Source organism: Podarcis gaigeae (genome assembly GCF_964106915.1).
Source record: "Podarcis gaigeae genome assembly, chromosome: 7".
NCBI lineage: Eukaryota > Metazoa > Chordata > Lepidosauria > Squamata > Lacertidae > Podarcis > Podarcis gaigeae.
This window is the reverse complement of record NC_139683.1, coordinates 23,833,212-23,858,565: the sequence shown is the minus strand read 5'-3', so window position 1 is coordinate 23,858,565 and position 25,354 is coordinate 23,833,212. Positions and strand designations below refer to the sequence as shown.

General features: G+C 40.1%; 1 protein-coding gene across 6 annotated transcripts in view; it reads left to right on the top strand.

Moving 5' to 3' along the window:
- VPS13B (vacuolar protein sorting 13 homolog B) overlaps nt 1-25,354 on the top strand; it is a 399,672-nt gene that overhangs the window by 251,966 nt on the left and 122,352 nt on the right. For all 6 annotated transcript variants that reach the window (XM_083749735.1, XM_083749736.1, XM_083749734.1 and 3 more), the window contains exons 31-33: nt 9,066-9,269; nt 14,958-15,084; nt 16,730-16,873. In XM_083749735.1, coding sequence (XP_083605861.1) covers nt 9,066-9,269; nt 14,958-15,084; nt 16,730-16,873 — 475 coding nt within the window. The remainder of the gene's footprint in view (nt 1-9,065; nt 9,270-14,957; nt 15,085-16,729; nt 16,874-25,354) is intronic.

Below are 25,354 nucleotides of genomic sequence, written 5' to 3'. Positions count from 1 at the left end.
CAACTAAAAGTTTTAAATATGATTCAAACACCTACATGAGCTCTCCGCCAGACCCCATCAGCAATATTGGAATGTAATGAGGTAAAAATTAAAAATGCAGATCACAAGTTCAAAGGCAAGTACATATACCATATTCAAGAGATTAAAAAAAAAAAAAACAACTGCCCAAATTTGTAGTTTATTACACATAAATTTAGGGTAACTTGCCACAATACATTGATTTTGTAATCGCTTTAAAGAGCCTTATCCATGACTGTAAAAGGAGGAATTCAATAGACAGTATAAATTTGTCTTATTTTGTTTCTTAACTTGAGAAGCAAGTGGCAGTTGGGAGGGGCACATTGTGGAAAATTAATAATTCTGACCTGCTTTGTAGGTTTCTTGTAAGCTGTACTGAAATAATATATGAACAGTTCTTCAAGTACTCAGAAAGGCTGAGATGAATGACTATTGCCTTCTGGTTTCTTGCCTCAGGCTCTTTATTGCCAGTTCACTCATTCATCATAAGGAAGATTTTTGGCTTTCATTTCTTTCTCCCTGCCTTCTCTTCTAGACTAACCCGTTTGCCCATACCCTTTCAGAGAATATTAATGTGCAGATTTCATTGAGGGCCTATATCCCTAAACCTTCACAGTCTTTCCCAGGGCTTGGTAACTTTTAATATTTTTATTACTGTTTGTTTGTCTCTGAAAGCAGACAGCTTTTACTCGAAATCAAAGGAATATAATGTTTTACAGACGTATATCAAATGCTTTACATACATTATTTCTCTGAAATGACTGTGATTCTGTACACCTTGGCACCCACCTGGCTTCTCTGGGTATATTATAATTTCCCACAGATTTTTACATTTAATAGTCAAAAGCACAGCATACGCATTCTACTGAATTCTGACACTAAGGCTAGCATACCAGTATAGAACTCGCAAAACAAACATACTAAAAGTTATCATCTCTAAAACATGTGAATTAGAATAAGAATAGAGTATCTTACTTAGTTACTGTTACTTCTTTGTCAATGCAGTCTTCCGTGGTTAATATTTCACTGATTCATTAGAACAAGCATTTGCTGAAGACAAGACTTTGAAGAAAGAGCAAATGTTAGTTTTGTTAATGTAGCAGAGTATTGCATTTCAACTTTGGGAAAGGATAGTTGATTGATGCAGCTTGGCAGGAGGGTAAGGCCCCACATGCTGCTGAAGCAGGGTGAAAAAAACTGTAGATTATAATATACCTCAGGATGGGTGTTTTAATATGTTTACATTTTTTTCTGCTTTATTTGAGATGCTGATAACACTAGGTAGAATTCCACATTTCTTATTAACCTGGCTTGTATCACATTTAATATCAAAACACCACATTGGGTATTTCTGTGGAAACTCTGACATGCATGCTGTTCAACAAATAATACAATAAAAGTGTGAAACTATAGCAATTTGGGTTTCTCCCCACCCCCATAGAATATAGTTCACATCATAAATCTGGGTCCTCCTTATGATTGTAGTTATTATGAATGCAGTTATTAACTAATGTGGACCCCCTTACATTAATTTTTCCCACTATATACTGTATAAACAATTGCATAAGAAATTAGAATGGTACAGATATAATGTGTGTAACGTATTTTCTGTTTCTATAGAGAGCACAGTACATATCATATGTATAAATTATCTATTCAAATAATTTCAGTGTGGTCATTAGAGGATTTGACCGATATCCACGTATGGGTTTGATAAACTGACACAACAGTGAAAAAAGAACTCCTGTCCCATGTCAGCTTATCAAACACACTATGGATGTTCTGTCTTTCACCCGACATCAAAATAACATCCACAGAGTAAATAGGAAGCTTGTGTTCAGTGAAACTCAACCTCAGTACTTCCAGGTGAATATATACAGCACCTGATAAGGCTGAGGTATTGTACCACTAAACAAACAGAACCTTGAGCAACCAATGAGTACCAGGTATGACAAAATGAAAATGGGTGTAGAATCCGAAAGAGGTTGTTTGCCTCAGTTTAGTGTTAAGCCAAATATTTATGTAATATTTTAGAAAGCCAAAACCTAGTGTCCTGTTACAGACAAGCAATGTTGAGTTCTGAGCTAAAATTATTTAACCCGTAAAACAAATCAATAAAGAATGTGTTATGTTCTTACATCTGGTTTTAGCACCAGTTATTTCTTCTTGCTGCTGACATTACTCCCTGTTCTTTGTCATCCTTTCTGAGTCTATTTAGAAAAGTTATGTTCCTCTTGTGACTGGTGGAAATGTTTTATCATCCAAACATATCACGAAACCTCCATTTAGAATTATGCATCTGCATCATTTGTACAGCTATCAAATCAACATTTAGAATAAGTCCTGCAGTAAAAGTAAATCAACATTATTCTCTCTGAGCACAAAAAAGTATTAAAATTTTCACTCTCACTTCAATTTTTTGTTGAAGCGTTTAAACAAGAAACAGATACTTTTTAAAATTACCAGGCAGAATACACATTAACACAGCAAAAAGCTGAAACTTAGTTGACGTTTACATTTCCCCGCATTTAGCCTGAAAAGATATAGTTGCCATACTTTACCTTTTTTCCCCTCCCTATTGTGCTCCAGATATACGTGTAAGAGACAACTGCAGTGGAAAACCGTCTTCTGCTTATTTGTGGTAAATTACTGTACACAGAGCTTTTTGGAACAAGGCACTACTTTTAAATGTCTGGTCACCTCACGGGATATGTAGTGCATTTCCTGCCACTAGGATAAGAGGAAGGAAGCACAAGGCCAAAACGTTTGATGTGTGGTCTACTGTAATTCCTTTCATGTGTTCAGTGGCTTTTGTAGGATCCATGTACTACAATCAATTCTGACCATGCTGTGGTCCATTTCATTAAAGCTGACCTTCCTAAATGGAAAACAAATTCACATTATAGTGGCATTCACCTGCCATCATTACAGGGGAAAGAGTTATCATATTTTGCCCTTAAGCTGATTCTTTTATAAGTTTTGTGAGAAGATTTCCTTTGGCTTATAAAGCTCATTTGAGTGTGGAGATAAAAATGCAAAGAAGAGGCTCAATATTATTTTTCAAAGATTAATATATTAATATCCTAAGATAAACTGTGAGTGAGAGGCCTCTTAGACTACTTTTCATAGTACAGCTGCCATGCGCAAGCCGTTTGGAACTCTCTGTGTTTTGGTTGCTGCCAGCTTCCATTCATTTAACGTAAATCAACTAGCCATGCAGATCAGTTCCCATTGCAAGAATTTAGATCCATCTATTTTTGCTCCGTGTCAGTTTCACATAGTGTGCTTATTCACAATGCCCTTTCTGTCACTTTCCTGCATTAATCTGTGGGGTGGGGTGGTTTTTGTTTTTTAACTCCCATCTCTTGCGGGGGCGCAATTAGTGCCAGCACCGTCCGTTAAGAGTTTGGGTGTAATCTTCGACACCTCCCTTTCCATGGAGGCGCAGATTGCAGCTACAACAAAGGCGGCATTTTTCCATCTCCGCCAAGCTAAGCGGTTGGCTCCTTACCTCTTTCGCCCTGACCTAGCCACTGTGATCCATGCGACGGTCACCTCCAGACTGGATTATTGTAACTCGCTCTACGTGGGGCTGCCCTTGAGACTGACCCAGAAACTCCAGTGGGTGCAGAATGCTGCAGCGAGACTCCTTACGGGGTCTTCGCTGCGAGATCACATTCACCCGGTGCTATACCAGCTGCACTGGCTCCCGGTGGAGTACTGGATCAGGTTTAAGGTGCTGGTTTTAACCTTTAAAGCCCTATACGGCCTAGGACCCTCGTACCTACGGGACCGCCTCTCCTGGTATGCCCCACAGAGAAATTTACGGTCTTCAAATAAAAACATCTTGAAGGTCCCAGGCCACAGAGAAGTTAGGCTGGCCTCAACGAGAGCCAGGGCTTTTTCGGCTGTGGCTCCGATCTGGTGGAACACTCTGTCACAAGAGACCAGGGCCCTGCGGGACTTGACATCTTTCCGCAGGGCCTGCAAGACAGAGCTGTTCCACCAGGCCTTTGGCAAGGGCACAACCTGACTCCCTCCCTCGGCAATCTTCGCGGAGCTCTGGCCCAATGGCTGTCAGTGGCTTGAATTAATTAATTTTATAATGAATGATTTTAGAGTGTTGTTTATGCTGTACTTTTGTACTGTTTTATTGTTGTTAGCTGCCCTGAGCCCGGCTAAGGCTGGGGAGGGCGGGATATAAATAAAATTTATTATTATTATTATTAAAAGAATCTATGAAAGTATTTTAAATAATACTTAAATATTTCTTTGATTATCTTGTCACAAAATGTGCCTTTATCTTTTCCCCTCAATATGCACATATCTAAATGGATGTTCATACGCATTTTGGTACAATTTTTGAGCTGAGCACTATATTGCAAAATTCAGGGAAGTGCAAAATGTAAAAGATAATTACGTCCTAATTCATGCATTAATCTGGGAGGTTCAAATTTAGGTCAGTTAAAAATATGGATCAGATAAAATTCTCCACCCCTAATTGGATGCTGCATGGGCACAAACTGTGTAGTGTGGGCTAGTCTATACGTTGAATAATATTGACTTGTGGCACGAGGCAGCTGCTGTGCAGACTCAGATCAATGAGACCTCCATGCCAAAACTGTTATCATGAGAGGTGGCTTGGAATTTGGGTTTATACCAACAATAACATTGTTATGTGAAAAACAATTGTGTACCATTTCCACTTCTGTGTAAAATGCTGATGCAAATTCAGTTGGTGGCTCATTTGCCTTTCCCTGTTTAGGGAACCTTTTAATATTTGATGAATCATCGTATTTCAATATTCTGCTGGAAGCTGCCCAGAGTGGCTGGGGAAACCCATCCAGATGGGCGGGGTATAAATGATAAATTATTATTATTTGCCAGACAAGATGCAACCTAGGGGATCTATGAATAAGACGTTTCATTTTTCAAAAGTGTTAACAAGTAGCAGGAGGTGCGCCTAATTTGTATCAATACTGTAACACTAGGATAGGATCTTAAAGATGTCGTCGTCATCCCCTCACCATTTTCCTGATTAAAATTACTTCACCACCATAACACACACACCCTATTTTTTCCCATGGAAGAAATTCAAATATCAAAGTGATACCTCTATCTGTTGTTTCCCCGACTGAGAAAATAGCAAGTGGGGGAGGGGAGAAATAGGTGACAAACCCTCCCCAGTGCCATGGACCTTATTCAAAGGGGCTGCTAATGCAACTTTAAAATGACTACTAATGTACGGTATTTAAAAGAAAAAAGGGGGGGAGTCTAATTACTATTAATAGTACTGCTGCCTCATGTCCAGTTCTGTCCAAAGTATAGCACTGACACTCTTTGATGGTTGAGTGAAATTTTCTTTCATTTACAATTTTACAAATGGAAACTGAGAACAAAAGTTGTTGTCTCAGCTTGTTCCCTGATTATTATTATTATTTTAAGAAGTAATTATTAACATTTAGATCTATACACGGGGCAAAGCAAGTCCACAATTTTGACAACTGCACCAAAATAAATTATTTTGCTAAAGCGACAGTTGTTGATTAACTTAACCAGTGGTGGTCTTCCACTAAATTTCACATGTTTTTGGTGGAAGGTGACAGAGTGCTCCATGTGTACTTCTCAACAGGATGGGGAATGTTGTCATGTGTAGAATAAGCATATCACATTTTTGTTGAAAAGTAATTGGTTTTAGTGAACGTTGTAAAAAATGTATAATTCTTCAATCTGCATTTTTTTTTCAACAGCCAGAATACAAAAGGCAGTTTGTGCAGTTAACACTTTTAAAGTATTAAAAGTGTTGCCATAGACACCTTCTCAAGCTTCTGAATTGCTCTTCAAATTCCCCTGAGTTCATTTTGGTTCTTGGGCACAAGCAAGAACATTTCAAATAAAGGATGGGATACACAGCACATGGAAGCTAGCATTTGTCCTCCTTTTGAAAAGTGCTTGCAACAGATTATTTTTTGCTTTTTGAATTTGAGGGCAGTAATCCATTGGGGAGAGGAAAATCACATGACCCTAAAGAATGTGCATACACGGTCTCTGGAGCCTGGTTAAGGGCAGGTTACAGTGCATCCATATTCCATGTTTTAGCTTTACAACCCTGTGGAATGTATTCTGACTGAGGCAGGTGGGAGTGTGGCTTTCCCAGTCACCCAGGAAACCAAAGCTTCCGAAAAATAACCTTCAGAGCCAGACATTCCCAATATATAATATGAATATTCCCCTAGCTTTGGAGTGAAGAGAAATGTGTGAAAGTAAGGCTTCCTTTAATAAATACGATTAAGCCATACATCACTATTATTTATATCCTTTTTCAAAACTTCTATTTTTTATTTTTGGTTTCTGCAGTCTTTTATAAGTCTCAACTGACCTGTAAGGGAATACATTTGACTTTCTTACAATGAACCTCTGAATTATGCCTATTCAGCAGTGAGTAATAACTGATTCAACATGAGCTGTGTCTTATATAAACATACAAAATGCCTGACCCAGACTAAATCAATTTAAAAAGGAAAACATCAAAGTTATGTTTCCTGTTACATGCTTAAGGTCTTCTTTGGGTGTATTACATTAGTATATTATTTACCAACTATAGTAGACTTTTAGTTTATTCTCTGATGCCACCTGCAAAGAGAACAGTAGACAACGTATTGGATACAATAAATTGTACGTCTAATGTAATATGTCACAGTGATTAAGAGAAGCTTTTACAACAGGGATCAGGAAGTCTTTAGCATACATTACAGTCCAGTTTTTAGTTTCTATAATGTTCTTATGCTGCAGAATGTGACCAGGGTAAAGTTCAGAGGGGCCACTGATTGCCTTGGGTCATGCCTCACCTGGATTTTAAAGTCCCAAGAAAATCTCCAGGGTCTTAGAAAAGGGGTGAGAGACAGAAACATCTACGCTTGTACCCCTGAGAACATTAGCTCAATTCTCTGAGCTGTGCCGGTGTTTTTTTGGTCTGAACTGTGTAGCAGAAGGAAAATGAACTTGTACATCATTTACGAACATCATCATAGGCCCTAATCTGTTTCACTGCCAAAGGAAGTGTGTTGGTAATATGAGATGGGGATCTGTAACTCCCCCCCCCCACGAGAGATTTGACTGGACTGTTCCATTATGCTTGAGCAGTCAAGCACTTTTATTTTTCATCAGGCTTTTAATTTATTTTAATTGTAAATTAATTTTGCTGTTGGTTGGGTTCTTTAACTCTGTTATGGGGTGGCTGGCATGTGATCCTTCAGATGTTGTTGGACTCCAGCTTCCATCAGCCCCAGCCAGCATTGCCAGGAGTCAGGGATAATGAGACCTGTCGTCCAACAACATCTGGAGGACTACATGCCAGCCATCCCTTGCTTTATTCTCACTCTTATTGCATTATGACTGTGTTTTATTGTTGTGAACATGTGCATTAGCGTATTGATGAAGAGTCATCTGCATAGCTGTCAACCGTCCCTTATTTGGCGGGAAACTCCCTTATCCCAGCGGCGTGTCCCGCTGCTGTCCCTTATTGATGATGTCCCTTAAATTTCCTGGGTTTCATGCTTGCCCAGCTGGGAGGGGAGCAGCGGCTTGGGTCCTCCGCCGCGAGAGAGGGAGCGTGCTGGCGCCGTTGTCCTGGCACGAGGAGTTCCATCAGCCCTTCCTCGCCTGGGAGGGGGAGGGGGGAGAGAGAGACTCTTGCCACCACCGCCTGCCCCTTATTGATGATGTCCCTTAAATTTCCTGGGTTTCATGCTTGCCCAGCTCGGGAGGGGAGCAGTGGCTTGGGTCCTCCGCCGCGAGAGAGGGAGCGTGCTGGCACCGTTGTCCTGGCACGAGGAGTTCCATCAGCCCTTCCCCGCCTGGGAGGGGGAGGGGGGAGAGAGAGACTCTTGCCACCACCGCCTGCAAGCCCGGAGGCAGCAGCGATGGTGGCAGCTGAGGAGGCGGCCTAAGGGAGGAGGAAGAGGAGGGGATGGGGAGGGATGCAGAAGGGCGGTGCTTCAGCGGCCGCCGTGATGCCACAACCGCCTCATGCCGTCATTGACAGCATCTGTCAATCCTACCAATGTATGTAACTCTTTATAATAGCAAAATCCCTTATTTTGGCTGCTGATCCCTTATTTTTGAGGCTGTTGGTCCCTTATTTTCAAATCTGTAAGTTGACAGCTATGGTCACCTGATATTTAGAGGTGAGCTCCTCACTTCAATTCCACCCCCTCTTACTAGCACATAAGCGTCTTGCTCCTGTTTTGCAGCAATTTAAAATGCACCCCAGGTCTCCGAACTCAACTTTTGTTTGCTACACTGGGTACAAATGGGGCAGCTGTTCCATTCTACTCTGATACAGGGCTGGGCATTGTCTGTGGCTAACACGTAAAGGGCAGTCCAGATGGCAATTTCCCCTCGTTAATTTTGAGATGTGGCAGAGTAGAGGGTTGGCATGCAAACTCTGGATCCAAGTATTTGTTCTCATGCACATACTGACCTCAACAGTATGAGGCAAGATGAGATGGATAAGGCAAAACAAAGGTACTCTAGCTGTGCAATACTCAGGCTGAATGCTACATGAGAGCAGAGCTCACATAATGTTTCTACAGCAATTGCTCTCCAGCTGAGCCTTTTGTAGGAGCTGCAGATTTGTCTCGGTAGCTGGTTCCACCTTCACTAGATGCTTCTTCATTTAAAGGGATGCAGTGGAACAGAGGAGAATTTGGTTGTACTGGGGCTTCTGAGATGAGTCAGAGAAGACCATATGACATCCTTAGTCCAGAGGCCTTTTCAATAGAGAAGGTGCTTCTGAGGGTGACTTTAAAGCCATTTACACCTCCCACTCTGAATCACCAACCTCATCCTCCAAAGAAGGAGAGTCCAGCCCCAGGGCCATAACAGCCATTGACCTAATAATTAACCCTATTGTTAAGTTACCATTTGTTTAGACTTTCTGCCCACATTATGGCCTTGAGACTTGCTCCAGTCCATAATCTCAGAGATGAAAACAATGCAACCTCTCTCTATTATCTCTTTATTTATTAATTTTTTTGTCACTATAGGAGAGCACTGAATCTGGGGATTCTTCGTGATCCTGGATCAGAGGTGGAAGACAGACAGTATCAAATAGACCTCCAGTCCATCAACATTGGTACTGCTCAGTGGGATCAATTGAAGCCAGAGAAGGAGAATGGTAAAGGGAGGACAGTGCCAGAGAATGAAAGGAATTCTCAGAATCCAGCACTTGAGTGGAATATGGCTAGTAGGTAAGAAAGCAGTGCGAAAATAGCGCCTCGTATTCTTTAGCAAAAAAAAAACTTTATGATAATAACATCCCACATATTTCAGCTGAGCATGCTGTTGTTTGTACATTCAAGTGTGTTTGCATTCCCTAGCAAGCATGTTTCCCGTGAGCTAGAGATCTGGACAGTACACTTAAAGTTTTTGTTTTGTAGCACTGTTGCAGTGTAATTTCCGTGCAGATAAAGTTATGTCTGTATTTCCATAATAGCTTATAATATGGCCATAAAATATATCTCCAGGCTGAAACCTGGCATTCACATTTCCAGTCTATGAACAACAGAGTTGTTACCCTTTTGTTCTTTTACAAAGTTTGAACAAAACCAGTTTAGACATTTTTAAGCCGGCAGAGGACAAAAAGAGTTCCCCTCCTTTGTTGGCTGCAAACCAGTTTCTGTGCTTCTGTAAATGAAAACAGCTGCAATTTCTGAAATGACAAATTTCTGCTGATTTGTTGATATGCAAAAGAGGGCTTCCAGCTCAAGTCTACTTATAAATGTTACTTTGACATCTTCCATTTTTAGTGTTCCATTTTGATTATATTGCTACAGTAGACTTTGATGCTTTTTTCCAGTTAGAGGTCATAGTAGCCCTGTGCAGCTAACATGCTTTTCAGAATGAGTGCTGGGGGAGGAAGTTGGGATTGTGCCTGGTGAACACAGTTTATGCCAGGCCTGTCTGTCTGCACAATCTCTACCCTGCAAAAATGTACAATATGGATAACACCAACATAACCTGTTGGTAGTTTTAAATACCCGGGCATTTACATCTCTGAGGACCTCTCATGGACTGCAAATATTAATATGGTTGTGAGGAAGGTGCAGGGGAGGTTGTATTTCCTGAGAATGCTCAGGGGATTGAATCTATCTCAGCACCTACTTCTGTCCTATTATCACAGTACCATTGAGAGTGTCTTAACCTATAGTATATTATCGTGGTATGGGAGCAGCTCTGAAATGGATAAAAAAGCTTTACAGAGAATAATTAAAATTGCCCAGAATGTTATTGGGCTCCAACTACCAACCCTGGATGAGATCTTCACGTCTCGCAGCTTGAAGAAGTCACACAATATCCTGAGAGATCCCACCCATCCTGCTCACAACCTCTTTGAACTGTTGCCTTCGGGCAGAAGATACAGGACAATGAAAACACGAACCACACGCCTTCTGAATAGTTTCTATCCAAGAGCTCTGATTGCACTAAATAATGATCTCAGGGCCAGTTGTAAGAAATAGCAAGCAGTGAGTAGTAAGGAATGAGATAGGTTTTAGGTTATGCTATGCTTCTAATAGGTTATGTTATATCTGGATTATGTTATGTTTTAATAGATTATGTCTGAATAGGATGAGAGTGTTGGAGATACGTGCAAATGTGTATGTGAATCCGGTCTTGGGTGTTTGATTTTCGTTGTTGTGTATACTGTGTATATACGGACAATGACAATAAATTTATCTATCTATCTATCTATCTATCTATCTATCTATCTATCTATCTATTTACATTCACAGCAGAATACTGAATTGTTGTGCTAGGGTTTAAGGGTGGAGCTTTGCTCCCAAATCTATTCGTTGTACAAGTATATGGTACACACAGGGCTATAGTGTGACAAATCAATGGTGACATTTTGTTACTGCTGCATGGAAGATATAACATGGTAGACTTGGGATAAATGCTTTTTGTTGTTGTTGTTGCATTAAACTAAAGCACTACATTTTGATTCCTGAAGTATAGTTAGTATTGTTTAGTTATGTTTCTGTTTTCTTTATCATGGCTATCTGTCAGGGAACTGCCATCGGAGAGTCAGGTGGTGGAAGGGCTCAAGGAGGCTAGGAGAGCCTCGGATGCGGAGGAAGGAACCAGTAAGGGGAGAGGGAGAGTTCCTGCAGAAACTCAATCGGAGGAAGGGCTCCAAGATGTTTCCAGTGAGAATAGCGGGGAGGGCTCAGGACCTCCGCTGGGGACGCCCACTCCGCGGAGGAAACTGTCACGCAGAGAATCCAGAAGAAGAGTTTCCGTCAAGGAACTCTTATGTTGGAGTAAATTCCGGAAACGCCCACTGACGGATTCTGCCAACGATTGAGGTAGCCACGCACCCATGGCTCCTCAGACTGGGAAAGTTTAGGAACTGATGGTAAAGCTTGGAGGCTTTAAACGCTTACGCACGAGCAGCCCCCCTTTCCCATTACACTATCCAAGCTGTTCACACTGTCTTGAACAATCTCCTACATATTCAGGATTCTGAGTTAGCCCAGCAATATAAATATGCAGAGATAAGGCAACAGAGTAGATGTCAGAAGACATGAAGGATCTAACCCAGTTGAAGCATACACTAGGAAGCTACAAGATGTCTAACACCCTATTTAACAGACTTTAGAATATCACACTGACTCTTATAAATCATAAATGTTAACTGTAATTTTGTTTTAAAATGATATAATTTTTAATGACTTTTTAGAGCTGGAGACTTTCAATTTTCAGTCTGCAACGAGTCTTTCTATAAACCCCAAAAAGTCTAGTTTGCAAAGGAAATGCTGATTCCACAGTAACTTTAGCTATGATCATGATAGCTGTATAGCATGTACGTTTGTAAAAACAAACCACAGGTGGGGCCCCTATCAGATGTTCTGAAAAATTAAAGAGCCTTTAAAAGCTTTGCAAATGATTCACTGCTCTTATCTATTAGATGAAGTAAAATGTGCTGATATTTATAACTGAAACTCTTGATGTAAAACATCAAAAACTCCTTTGGTGCCTTCAGTTGAAGCACTTAAGGACTGGATCAATGACAGTAGTTTAAACGATTTAGGCAGATTTGAGCTTTTAGCTGTTATCAGAAAGACTAGATAATGGTCAAAATGTAAGAAAATTAGAACATGGTGTATTCCTCTATGCACATTTCTTAAAGGGAGGGGAACATGGATCACCTTTCCTTCTTTGCAGAATGCCATTGTCTTTGTTTCAGGTTTAAAAACACAGTGTATGGGCTTTACTAATGTCCCTGTGTGTCTTATTTCAATGGGTGCCAAATTTATAATGGAGCGTTCTAAATATTCCTCTGGGATGTAGTGGTAGAGAACCTATTCAAACATGCTCCCCCCCCCCCCGCCATGGGAATGTGCAACATGTGGAAAACATATGGCTGGAATGGAAAATCCAAGTGGATCTCACAGGACAGCTATGATAAAAGGATAGCATCAGCTCCTGTGCCCTGATATTTCCTGCAAAATCCATGTGGATGTTTAATTGTGCAGGTCTTCATGGGATTCAGCATAGAGGCTTGAATGTACTATGATAAGCTAATCAACAGGAAACATGCATTTCATTTCTCTTACTGTAAAAATGTTTGTTAGACACATTTTCTGATAATTTTTTTTAACCCGCATTAGCGCTTCCCAATAACTAAAATGATTGTTGCATCAATGATATTAGGAGAGATCTAGTTTCCATTCCTTTTTAAAAATGGCTGTATGGCTAAGTGACCCATATCTTCTGCAGCACAGTAGTAATCTGCACTGTTATAGTGTGCATGAATGGAAAGGCCCAACTAATATACTTATGTAACCAAACTTGTGATTCCTGGTATTTCTCCATTATTTCTCCTTATAATTATTTTGTGTGGACATACAACAGCTTTTTTGTTTTCTCTATTACTCTAAACAGATGTTCTTTAAGGTATACTAAGATGGTCAGCTACTTTAATATTTCGGAAAGTCTTGTCTTTGAAAAAGGTATAAATACGTAACAGATGCCTAAGTGGATCCTGGAGTGAACATAGTGTGGTCATAGTACCATCATTACACCGTTCCTTGTTGAGGATGCTCATATGGTACCCAGCTGTCTCAAGTTAGCAGAACACTTAAGGATAGTATAGTGTGGAAGACTTAATTAAAAAAGTGCAGGTTTATTTCATATTATTTCTTTGGGATCACTGAAATGGACACCTCATTTTTGAAGACAACGTTGTCCTCAGTTTCTCTTTATAGTTGATTTAATTCTAATACCTGCTTTAGCCATCTTCCTAGATCAAACCATTAAAAAAGAAACTTAAAGACCATTTTAATGACTAGGAAATTGGTACTGATGTGTAGTAAAATAGTGAACAATCTTTCCTTTCTTTGAATATCAACCAATGTGACGATACTAGAGGGCTGAAAATGTCAACTCTACTCTTCCACTATTATTTTTTTCATAAACCATTAATTGCCTCATGACTTCATTTTTAACCTGGGAATTTGCTTAAAAAGACCTTAAATGTTAGCCTAATAGCCATTATATTCCAATTGATTTTCCATCTCATTAACGGTAAGCGGTAGTCCATCTTTGTAAACATCTTTCAAATAATACAGTTGTTTTTCTTTCCACACATCTATATTAAAAGCTCTATATTTATTTTTGAAAACCCAGTGGAACTGTAATGGAATAATGGGTGAGAGGCTGTTGGACCATTTTGTCCAAATTTTGAAAGTTTGTAAATGTGAATGGATTTGTAAGCCACCGTAAAGAGCATAATTTGCTTTTTGAAAGTTACTACTTTTATAGGGACACCATCTATTACCAAGTTCTCTAATGTGCTCCATATATTTCTCTTATTGCCAGACATTAGGTCTGTCATGTTGCTAAGTTGGCATGCATTGTAATAGCTGTTTAGATTTGGGAGACCCGATCTTCTAATAGTTGAGTCATGGTACAAGCAAAGATTTTTAAATGTGTGGTCTGTCGGATTTAAATATGAATTTGTTTTAATTGCAGGCGCTCGGTCCATAATAGAACGTTTCATTTTGTTCAAGCGTTGCATGTCCATATTTATTATATTCCAGACTTTGCTATAATTTGTCCGATAAAATTTGTTTAATCAGTTATGGGCAACCTGAATGACGAAGTATCTGAAGCTTTTTTCCTAGCTATTGGGCTTTGTAATATTTTGGAGAAGATTGCAGGGGAATATGAAAGAACATTACTTCCAATTTTTTAAATTTTACCTTAAGTCCGGAGACATTTAAAAAGGTATCCAATTGTATACTCAATAACCTTCCAGCATTAATTGAGTCCGATAAGCAATACATAAAACAGTATGTCAGTATGGAGTCCCAGAATGTATTCCATTCCATTGATAGTTACAACCTTTCCTGCTAGAATTTGGTGTAATCTCATTGCCAGGGGTTCTATAATTAGAGCAAATAATACAAGTGATAATGGGCAACTTGGTTTTGTCCTGAGGCTAAGTTAACATTTTTGTGAATTTGTATTACTTATCCTAATTGTAGCAGATGTAATATCATAAATATTTTCCAATAGTCTTACCAGTTTAGGGCCAAATCCAAAAAAAGTTATCACTCCGATTAAGTGCTTTAGTTCTACACAGTCAAATGCTTTAAATATATCTAATGATAAACACACTACTGGTGAGGCAGTCTGTTAATATGGTATGTTATGTTTAATAATTTCCTACTTGGGTCTGCAATTTTATGCCCCAGGACAAACTGAGCTTCATCCAGATGAATATATTTCCCAATAAAAGTTTTCATTCTGTTAACCCTCACTGTTGTGAAAATCTTGTAATCTAAGTTGAGTAGAGAAATTGGGTGATATGATTCCACTAATGCAAGTTCTTTTTTAAGGTTTGGGAATTAATATAAATTTTCTTTTTCTTTTAGCATCAAGCGGCATCAAGAACGAAGAGCTATTTTAACTCCAATTTTAACAGACTTTACAGTGCGAATAACTGCAGCTCCTGCCATCATTTTCACAAAAGTAATCTCACCAGAGAATTTGCATACAGAGGTTTGTATTTGACTTGAGATGTACTCACATGGCTTTCAGATTCATGTATCTTTCTGAATGCAGATATTTGCAATAGTTAAAATGCTACATTACGTTGAGTTTAATTATAAAACAAAAACCCACATTAGCTATCAAAATGTTTTTTGAAAGGCTCAGTCTTCTGTAAATCCTTGTGTGTAGGTCAGAAATAGTGATTATTGCATGTATGCTAAGAAGTGCAATAGATGGTAATTGTATGCATGTTAGCCTGTGTTTCTGTGTTTCTTAATTACATTTATAACACACATGCACACTGTTTAATCAACAGAGAAACCCTGTGAGGTGGATTAGGCTGGCAGCAGAGATGGACAAATTAGTTTATTTCTGCTCCATGTCAGTTTCACATGTGTCTAGTCATATGCCTGGTTCATCCTTTCCAACACACACACACACACACACACACACACACACACAAACACTTGCATTTGAATTCTATACATTTCTCCCTAAAATACATGTCTTTGATTTAAGACACAGCTCCAGACCAGAATGCCACCTCTACATTTCCTTGCAGCTTTCTTGATTTTTGCTTCATCCAGTTGTTTCCTTCCTTTCCGTTTTCATCAGTTCCTTACAGATATCACACAGCACCCTCTTTGCTCTCAGCCCAGTTGGAAGAGGAACCTATCCTTGCTATCCTTTCACTGTAAATGCCAGGGATTAAATATGGGGGTTGTGGGGCATTCTATGTTCAAGGGATATTGTGTATTGATGAGCTGTGGCCCATCCTCACAATGCTGACTTGCTACTGCAAATGTGCTGGAAATGAAATCTAAAGGAAAATGTTAAATGACCTAGGGAATTGCTGTGCTGTAGAGAAGGCATTCCATGAAAAGTAACAGATGAATTTTACTGTAGCTCTTGTTAAAGAATGTAAATGTTTTGGTTATTTTTTTTAATCAATTCCCTTGATGAAATTCAGTGAGGAAGGGAGAGGCCTACTACAGATTACTAATAAATACTTATGCACATGTCATGATAAGGGTTATGAGCATCTGCTTAGTAAGCAAACCTGCTCATTTTCTTCTTTCCATCTCGGAAGTAATTTGCCAGAAATGGTCAAAAGCTTTTCCTATGTGTTTAACAACAGCCATAAAATAATGGTCATCTAACTATAATTCTGCCAAGATGTCAACAGTAGTTTACAGGCAGCTACAAATCAATTAAGTCGGTTATTTGTGGGTTGCAATGTACAATTTCATTATAAACCAAGATGTGTTTGTATTCCACAATGTATATCTGTCATTGAGAGCAAGGAAAGGGGAAGTGTAGTTCTCTGCCAAGAACATGAATAGAGTCTCTGACAGCCCAGAATTTGATGCAACAAAGAAACAGGACCTCACACATGAAACAAACAAAATGTATCTTAATCATCAAATATCCTGTTGGAAGCCTAGTGGTATGCTATTCCACCACTCCTCCACCTGATTTCCTTTTACAGATGGTGCACAGTGCTTTTCTGCCTGAAGAGATAAGAAAATGTTAATAGTCCCAATTTGGAAAGTATAAATAGTCTACATTGTGTTTGGTTAGAAAAGAAAATTACATAATTGCCTTGAAACAGCTGGTATCCATTGACTTTGTTTTACAAACTTGTTTTTCACAGGAAATTTTAGTATGTGGCCATTCTTTGGAAGTGAATATGACAACAAGCCTGGACTTCTTCCTCAGTGTGGCTCAAGTACAACTGTTACAGCAGTTAATACAGACTAATATGGTTGGACTGGAACCATCCAATAAAGCTGCAGAGGTAACTTCGTTCTTTCAGAGTTACTATGGTTCATATACTGCTATTTCCCCCCATGTGCTCTTCAGCATGTTTTTGGCTAGAAATGTGTGTTACCATTTCACTGCTACTGAAAATGTCACCTCAGTGTTGGGGTCTCTCCTTCATGCTATTTATGCAGGGACAAAACCCTGTGACATCATTGTGGTACATTTTTCCTTGGTCTCCTTATGCTGTCCAGATCATTTGAGGGGGGAGGTATTCCTTTTCTCTTCTTCCATTTATTGGCAACAGTAAAACTGCCAAAATCACATTGACACAATCCTTCTGATGGGCCTGCTGGGTGATCCGTACCTCTGGTGTTCAGATAGGCAGGCTTGCATGTCTAGTCCTTGAAGTCCTTAGTTTTAACCCCAGTCCCTGAACACATGAACGAATGTTTATTATTATGGCCAAACAGCCAGCATAAGTCCCTAAACACATTTCTTAGGTATTTCATTTATTGTATTATTTATCTTCCTTTTCTTTTAAGATACTTAAGAGTAGTTTACCTGGTGTTCCAAGTGGTTTCCCATCTAGGTCTGGTCTACGCTGGCTTTAGCTACAGTAATAACATAATAAATACCAAAAAGCTACAGTATTCACCGGAATTTCAAGAGAAACTAGTCCCTGCCCTATATCATGGGATTGATTGGGGGTTGTGGGCTTAATCTTAATCACACAGTGAGGTTAGTTCAGTTTGCTGAATATCAATTTGACATGTATTTATTTCATAAAGTGTATGCACTGCTTGATTGTAAAAAAACACCCCGCAAACAGTTTAGAAAGCATAAAACAGTAAAATCAAGAAAAAATAACAAGCTTACTTTAAAACATATGAAAGTTAGAATACAAAATACAAAATAAAAATTTTACCTCAACTTTCTAACCATCAGGATAGGCTTGCCTAAACAGGAAAGTTTTTAGTGGTGTCTATTAGAAGCATATTAAGTGTCAAGAGAAAAGGGCAATTGTGACACTTGACTTGCCACAATTCTCTGGCAGACGAGGCCAGTTGTGCAGTTTCATTCTTATCCTTTCTACCACTACCTTCTACCTCTGGCCAGTAATGGATTCCAGAGCTATGAATCAGTTATCTGCCTTGGTAAGGTAGTACCTTCCCATCTCCATGCATTTTCTTTTTGGAAAGGCAGATCATTCAGTGGATGGTTGAATGTGGTGACAAAGGGATATGTGCATCATTTTACCATATTCATGTTTGCATCCAGGTGGCCTTGATTGACTGGCTGTTTGACACAGTCAATGGACTGAGTTGTTCATAAGCAACACCTTTATTGGGGGCCAGGAGAATTAGCTGGAGAAGTGTTAATTGGAAAGTGGACTGCCCTGTCTGCTTCCTATATACAGGATATATCAAATGATGTAACATTTACTAGAGTTGCATGACTTGGTTGCTTGGAAGGGATGATGACCGGAGAGGCTGTATGTGAGAAAGAGGCATACCCTGGTATGGCAGGTCTGTGTCACAGCAATGTTTCTATTTTTGTTGAAATGCTGAATACAAGACATACCGTTTTGCTTTTTCTTGGATACTTTGCAATCATGGGGCCTCTTTTGGAAGTTAGCTTTCAGAGCAAGTATACTATGGGAATATTTGCAATAAATAACTTACAAGGCAATGTTTCCCATCTTGGTGGAATGGATAGAATCATAAAGTTGAGTGTGTGCCCAGAATTTTAATTTAGGGACGGTGCTGCTCAGAAATCCGGTGCTTTGTCCATACGGTCGTACAAACTTTGACAATGAAAACCACTTTAAAAATATATAGCACTTTTATCATGTCCAGACAATGACACACACACTCTAGTTCATGCGCTTCTTAATTAGCGTAGGCCTTTTAAGGTAAAACACTTATAATTTTGTATTCTGCTATAGAAACAACTGGTCAGTCAGGACATAGCTATTTAATGCCTTTGCATGAAGTGATTCATTCCATACCCGCTTCCACAACCAATCCACTGTAAGGATTTCAAAATATTCACCCCAGTTTTACTGTGGTTGGTGTCTGCTGAGATTCTGTTCTGAGAGGGAGGAGCTTAGCCAACACAGCACTTCAGAGACTGGGTGGGAAGCGACAGAAAGAGCAAACAAGTTGTGTTGCTTTAAATTAGGGAACCATGTCAAGGTTGTTTGCTTTCTCTGTTGTAGAGAAAGGAGAGGACTTAATTTTCTTGTAACTTGTCACAGAAAAAGTAATCCCACAGCCCTTAGATTCTATATCTACTCTTCCTAGCCTTGCTATTTCTTCCCTTACTCACTATTTAACCTTTCTGTTTATTCCCCTGCCCAGACCCTTGCCTTTGCTGTTTCTTCCCATCAGTTCCAGATTTACATAAAGGCGGAGTGGGCTACAGCCCAGGGCCTTGTAATCCGGGGGGGGGGGGCTCAGTCTCTTGCCAAAATAAAAAACAAAAAAGGCAGATTTTACTATCTAGGGCCCTTTGCTTAGTAACATTAAACATGTGGTGTATGAGTCTGTGACTATAACAGTTACACAAGTGTGTACTTACTGTTTAGTAAAGTTCATGGGGGCTTTAAAGCTACTCAGAACCAACCGATAATGTCAGCTATGAAGCGATACAAGTGTTCAGATCATGGTATATAATTATAAGGTGCGTTTTGAGAACACGTGAGGATTCTTTTATATCATTGTGAATCGCAATAAAATTTAATTTTGACTTTTCGTGAAAATAATGAGTAAATGATAATAAAATGGTGCTACCCCTAGCTTCAGCTGTTCCTAGCTATCCTGACCTTTGCTCCTTCAGCTGCAGTGGGCTGCTGCTGACCCTGTTATGATGGATCTATAACTGGAACTTCGCTTTGTTTCCTCTCTAATCCTCAAGTGTCAGACTTGAAGTCTCAAACTTCTCTGCCACATACAGGCAGAATTACACTTGTCCAGCACTTCTAATGGGGCTGGCTTCTGACCACATGGCACGCCCAACAGTGGTAGGGGTGGAGAGATGTGGGGGGTTGCAATTTGGGTACTGTATTTTTTCTCATGGCAAGAGTGATGGTGTCATCTGCCAAAGCGGTGTTTGCCAGCCTTCTTAATATGTGTTATTGAAGGACAGGTCTAGCCTGGCACATGATCTCTTTCTTTGGAAGGCTTCGCTCAGAAAGTCACTCAGTAAAGCTTCATGGCTTATCAAGGATCTGAGTCCAGGTCTCCGCACCCAAAGTTTCACATGCTATACACCACAGCACCCTTTTGACTCTTTGTGTGCCTGGGGAGTGGCAGTGGGAAAGGTCCTGAACTTCACAATTTACCACTGTATTCCTGCAAACATCCTGACACAGCTATACTCTTACAAGAGATCCAGGAGCAAACACAATGATGTGTGTTTATTGGGAGCTTCCTGGCAGTGCCCATTTAAAAACCCTCCATGCCTAACTAACCCTCAGAATGCATTTTAAACTTTCATATCAGCATACAGACTGTGTAATAGCTCCAGTCTTTAGGAATTTTGATCGTTTCTTTTATCTTTCTCTGGGAGTTGTTATAAATTATTTTATGGCAGAGGGCTTTTGTTTTCCCTTGCCTCCCTCTCACAACCATGTTTTTCTTCTCTGAGGAATGAACAGCCAGAAGAAGAAATAAAGAGCCAAGCATTTGTTCCCCTTGCTATATGCTTTCCAGCTCCCGCTAGAAGCTCTCTCACATTTCCTTCACCAGTAAAGGAAGGCCATCTTCTGTTATCTAAGCTGCAAACACCTCCTCCAGCAGGCAGCCCTTTGAAGCATCTACAAACTGAAAGTTCAAAGAAAACCAACAAAAAATATCCAACTTTAGGCTGATTTATTATCAAGGTTTCTGAAGCTAAATATATATAGTTTGACTAAGAAATGACAAATGGAAAAGAAAAGCCATAAATCTGCAAATATTTGCAGGATGTAAACACAAGGGAAAGGGGGAAATGTTAGTGTTTCGCAAGAGATCACTACTAGAAATCAGATGTTGATATTCAGAATGGAATTGTTTTAGAGGGAGACCAGGCAGCCTATTGCCTGTGTTAATGCATAATGCCATAAAATTATTTTGCAAGGAATCATGTTGAATTGTTTAAATTAAACTGAATTAAACACTAGAAACACCAGGCTAACCTCTCTCTCCCTCCTTCTGCAACTGTTCTTCACTCTCCAATCCTGCACCTTCTCCTGCCTCTGCCTCTCATTTCCTGGCTGTTACAGGTTCTCCCCGTTCAATGATCACTTTTTCCAAGTCAGTCTTCAACCCCTCCATCCTCTGCTGCCCAGAATCCAGCCACCACTCCTCAGTGTCCAGCCAGCCCCTACCACTTCTCTGTGGTCACTCCCAGGTTGTGGAATGACCACACCTCTGAAACGCATCTTGCTGCATCACAGTATGTTTTTCTGTGATTGGTGCAGCTGCACCTCTTAACCCAGAACTTTTTTTGAAGCAATGTCTTGTCTTCCTCTGTATTAATATACACTGTTATTTTGTGGGTTTGTTTTATGATTTTAAGGTAATCCTTATTTGTTTTTTAAACTGTATTTTTATTATCCATCTTGAGACTATTTGGTGAAGGGTTGGCTTATAGGTTCAGATTATCACTGAATGCCTAGCTGTAGTTACAGGTAGGTAGCCATGTTGGTCTGCTGTAGTCGAAAGAAAGAAAAAATTCCTTCTAGAGCACCTTAGAGACCAACTAAGTTTGTTATTTGTATGAGCTTTTGTGTGCATGCATGGACAGTATTCTCAAAGCTACCAACATGAGTTTGACCAAACTGTGGGAGGCAGTGGAAGACAAGAGTGCCTGGCATACTCTGGTCCACGAGGTCATGAAGAGTCGGACATGACAAACTAAAGTCTCTATCTTGAGAATTTTCCCTGTTTTTAAACTTTACTTAAAGCCCAAACTCACTTGCAGTCGTGCAAAGTGCTCTAGGGGAAGCCTCCCAGCCAGTCCTGGCCACGATTCCTAGGATGATATAACACAAGTTAAATTCACCGTTTTGGTGAAGTTAAACACAGGTAGCGTGGGGATGGAGAGGAGACAGATGTTTGTGGAGGTTAATCCTAAACTAAAGCCTCAACATCTTTTGCCTCCTATCACCTACACACACCGAAGGGGACAAAGGAGGCAGCAAGAAGGCTCTGAAGGGAAGCGTCAGGGACTGACATGCTTTGTTGGCTTCCTCTAGTCCTTCTCTGATGCAGCTGTACATGTATAGCCCTTTGAGGATCAGCAGAAGCTAGCATGGTGCAATGTAGCTGGAAACAGGGGACTGTCAGCCCAGCATGCTCCACGGGAGACAGGTGGATTCACAGGAAGTGGCAGGAGTTTATGCAGTTCAGGCCCAGAGCAGCCATACCATTCTTACCACCCCACCCCCACCCCTTCAGCAGCCATGCTTCTTCTATATAATTTTGTTTTCGTCTGAATTTTAAATATTGACTTGGAGGCTATATGATATAAAAGGAACCCTCCTAAAGTACAAAAGCAAAATGCTACTGCTACATTACAATAATTGAATAACAAGGTGGTTTTAGAATGTGGGCAGCAAAAGCTGAGTGTATCAAGACTGCATGGACTAGATGGATTTGGAAGCCGTAATTACTTCGTTCACAAATATCAAGTAATCATCAAATTAAACCCACTTCCAAAAGAACCATATGTAAGTAATAACATATGTATACTTCTGAAACCAGTGTTATAGAGTAAATTAAATGTTTATATTTTAACAAAACAAAAAACATATTGTGTAGAGGCTAAAGAAGAACCACATAATTAAGGCCAAAAATGGTTGCTCTTTGATCTAGGTAGGTGCCAAAGGACAAGGCATTATTTTATGCTAATGCCACATTCTGAATTTGTTGATACCTCATGCTACAGTTCTCAGATCCTAATTCATACACAGTTGCCTTATTCTGGTAGAACTTGCTTCCTTAACATTGCCATTCTTTTTAGACTTTTCATTTTACTTGTTTATCTGTCGTTGAGATTAAAGCACTTAAGACAAATATAGAAGCTTCTGTGGGATTCTTTAGTTTCGGTTAACATAACAAAGATCTCACAGCTCTTTTATGTTAAAACTTGTTTTGCAAAAGTTAACCTTACATTACTTAAGGTAATGGAGAAGCAACCTAAATCATCTGGCATGTTACTTCACAGAAGAAATATTTGTAGACAATGCACTGTTGAAGGAATCAGACACATTTGCTAGTTTAGAAAAAAAAAATCTTAATTTTGAAAGAATTGTCAGGGAACTGCCATCGGAGCCAGACGGAGAGGGTGGGCTCCAGAGGGATTCCGGAGAGCATCCCGGGATGGGGAGAAGCAGCTCATCTTCTGGGGAAGGAATTCAGCGTAGCACCAGTGGAGAAGGGGGGGCAGATGGGGGAATCGGTGAGGTGGTCCCATGACTCCTCGCCGGGGACCAGCTGGAAGAAGTTCAAGAAATGCCCACTGACGGATTCTGCCAGCGATTGAGACAGCCACGGGCGAGTGGCTGTCCGGACAGAAAAGGTTCACTCAGGCAACCCAGCCAGGTGTGGCGCCGGTTTACACATGAGCAACCCCTAGAACCATTACAAGAATGAAGCTGAAACTTTTCTGTAATTCACTAAAGATACTTGATGACCTCCAACAGTGGTCACCTACCAATGGAAGAGGCTTCTTCTTGAGTGACCAGACAGCCTCTCCTCCATACTTCAGTGCCTTGCGCACTCCCAAAATATGTTCCAAAGGGCTGTGAGACCCTTTGGAACATATTTTGCTCCAAAGGCTCCAATCTGAAGAAGATTTGGTGAACACACAGGGGGGATGACAAAGCCCCACTGCGTGAATGGAAGTCCACTCACATAACATTGAATGCTGCCTGATCCTTTCTTTGGGGTCATCTGTGTATAAATCTGTAAACAAGTGAGCACATTTTCTTTCATGTTCATCAAAATTCTTGTATCAGGCTGGAAGCAAAAAAGCAATGAGGAGACAATCAAATGTTTCTGTGTCTGACAGAAACCCCAAGCAGGCAGTTTATATTCATAACAAATGAAGTAGCAGGTTAGGTTGCTCGTTGTGCAAAAGGATCTAATTTTGTGCCAAACGCTTCAGAGAAAATAAAAATGATGGAATTAATTTAGATACATATTTGCACCCAAGGGCTCCTGTTTCAATTAGTAGTAGGGGTAGGTCTGAATAACTTCTAACTTTTATATTTTAAAAGGGACATTCTTTTGAATCACGTTTTCTCCTGTAATTACTACTCCATTTGCTTTCTTATTATTTACAAGCACTTCTGTCCCCTTTTCCATTAAACACAACCAAGATGGCTGACAGCAACAACAATAGTATAGTCTAAATAAACAAATGAACTGAAAACAACAGTCAACATTTAAAGGAGTTTAAAAGAATGGCAGCAACTAAATAGAGGGTTAAAATGTTTTTAAATGGTAAGTTCTTAAAGGTCAGACATAAATAAAAGGTAGACATGTTGAAAATAAGATTTTGTATGGGTACATTGGACAGACACAAGTCCAGTGTCAAATTCTGTTGCTGGATAAGTATATAAATATTTGTTTCTGAGAGTGCAGATAACCATTAATTTTCTTGCCGTTATTTCCCCACCCAAAAAAAGTAGGGATGTCCCCTATCAGGAAGGATTGACCCAGGGCTTCATTTCATTTCATTTCATTTATTTGTCAATTTAAGGAATGTATACTCTACCCTTCATCAGGGCAGATTACAAAAATGTTATGGGCAATATCCAATTGAAGTTGTACTCAGATTAGACCCATTGAAATGAATCCCATCCCATAATTATAATAAAGCAAGAATATCAAAATACAAGATCAATATAAAAATGCACCAATATTTGGGGAGGCAAGGCCTCCAATGTTCAGAATGATTAGGGGTGGAGGAGGCTGAGTGTGGAGTCAAGCATGGCACAGCTTCAGTGACTGGCTCCTGCTGCTGTTGCTGCTGCTGCTGCTGCTGCTGCTGCTGCTGCTGCTGGGAAGGAGCGGGAAAACAGCTCCTAGTGGTGATGGCAGAAAGAGGAGGCCAGTTGTGGAACTGAGGGTAGCACACCTTGGCTTGGCTTCAGTGGCCGGTGGCTCCTTCTCCACCTGTTGCGTAAGGGAAAGTCAGGGGAAGCAGTCCCTGGCTGGTGGTGGTGTCAAGAAGAAGAGGCTGCGCATGAAAGAGAAGGAGCCACTGGTCATTGAAGGTGTGCTGCTGCTGCTGCGCTTGGTTCCTCCCTCTGGCTCCTCCCCACATCACATGTGCATTATCCCCCCCCCCCCGAATCTTCTGCTCAAGAGGATTCTGCTCAATCCTCTGTTGTAGAACACCCATTAAAAGAAACTTTGGTATTCTCCAAGACAGTAGCAGAAGGGGAGTATAAGGAGTGTTAAGTATAAAGCTACCTTTTTCTGAGTCAGACTATTGTTCTACCTACCCAACTGTTCTGATCTGA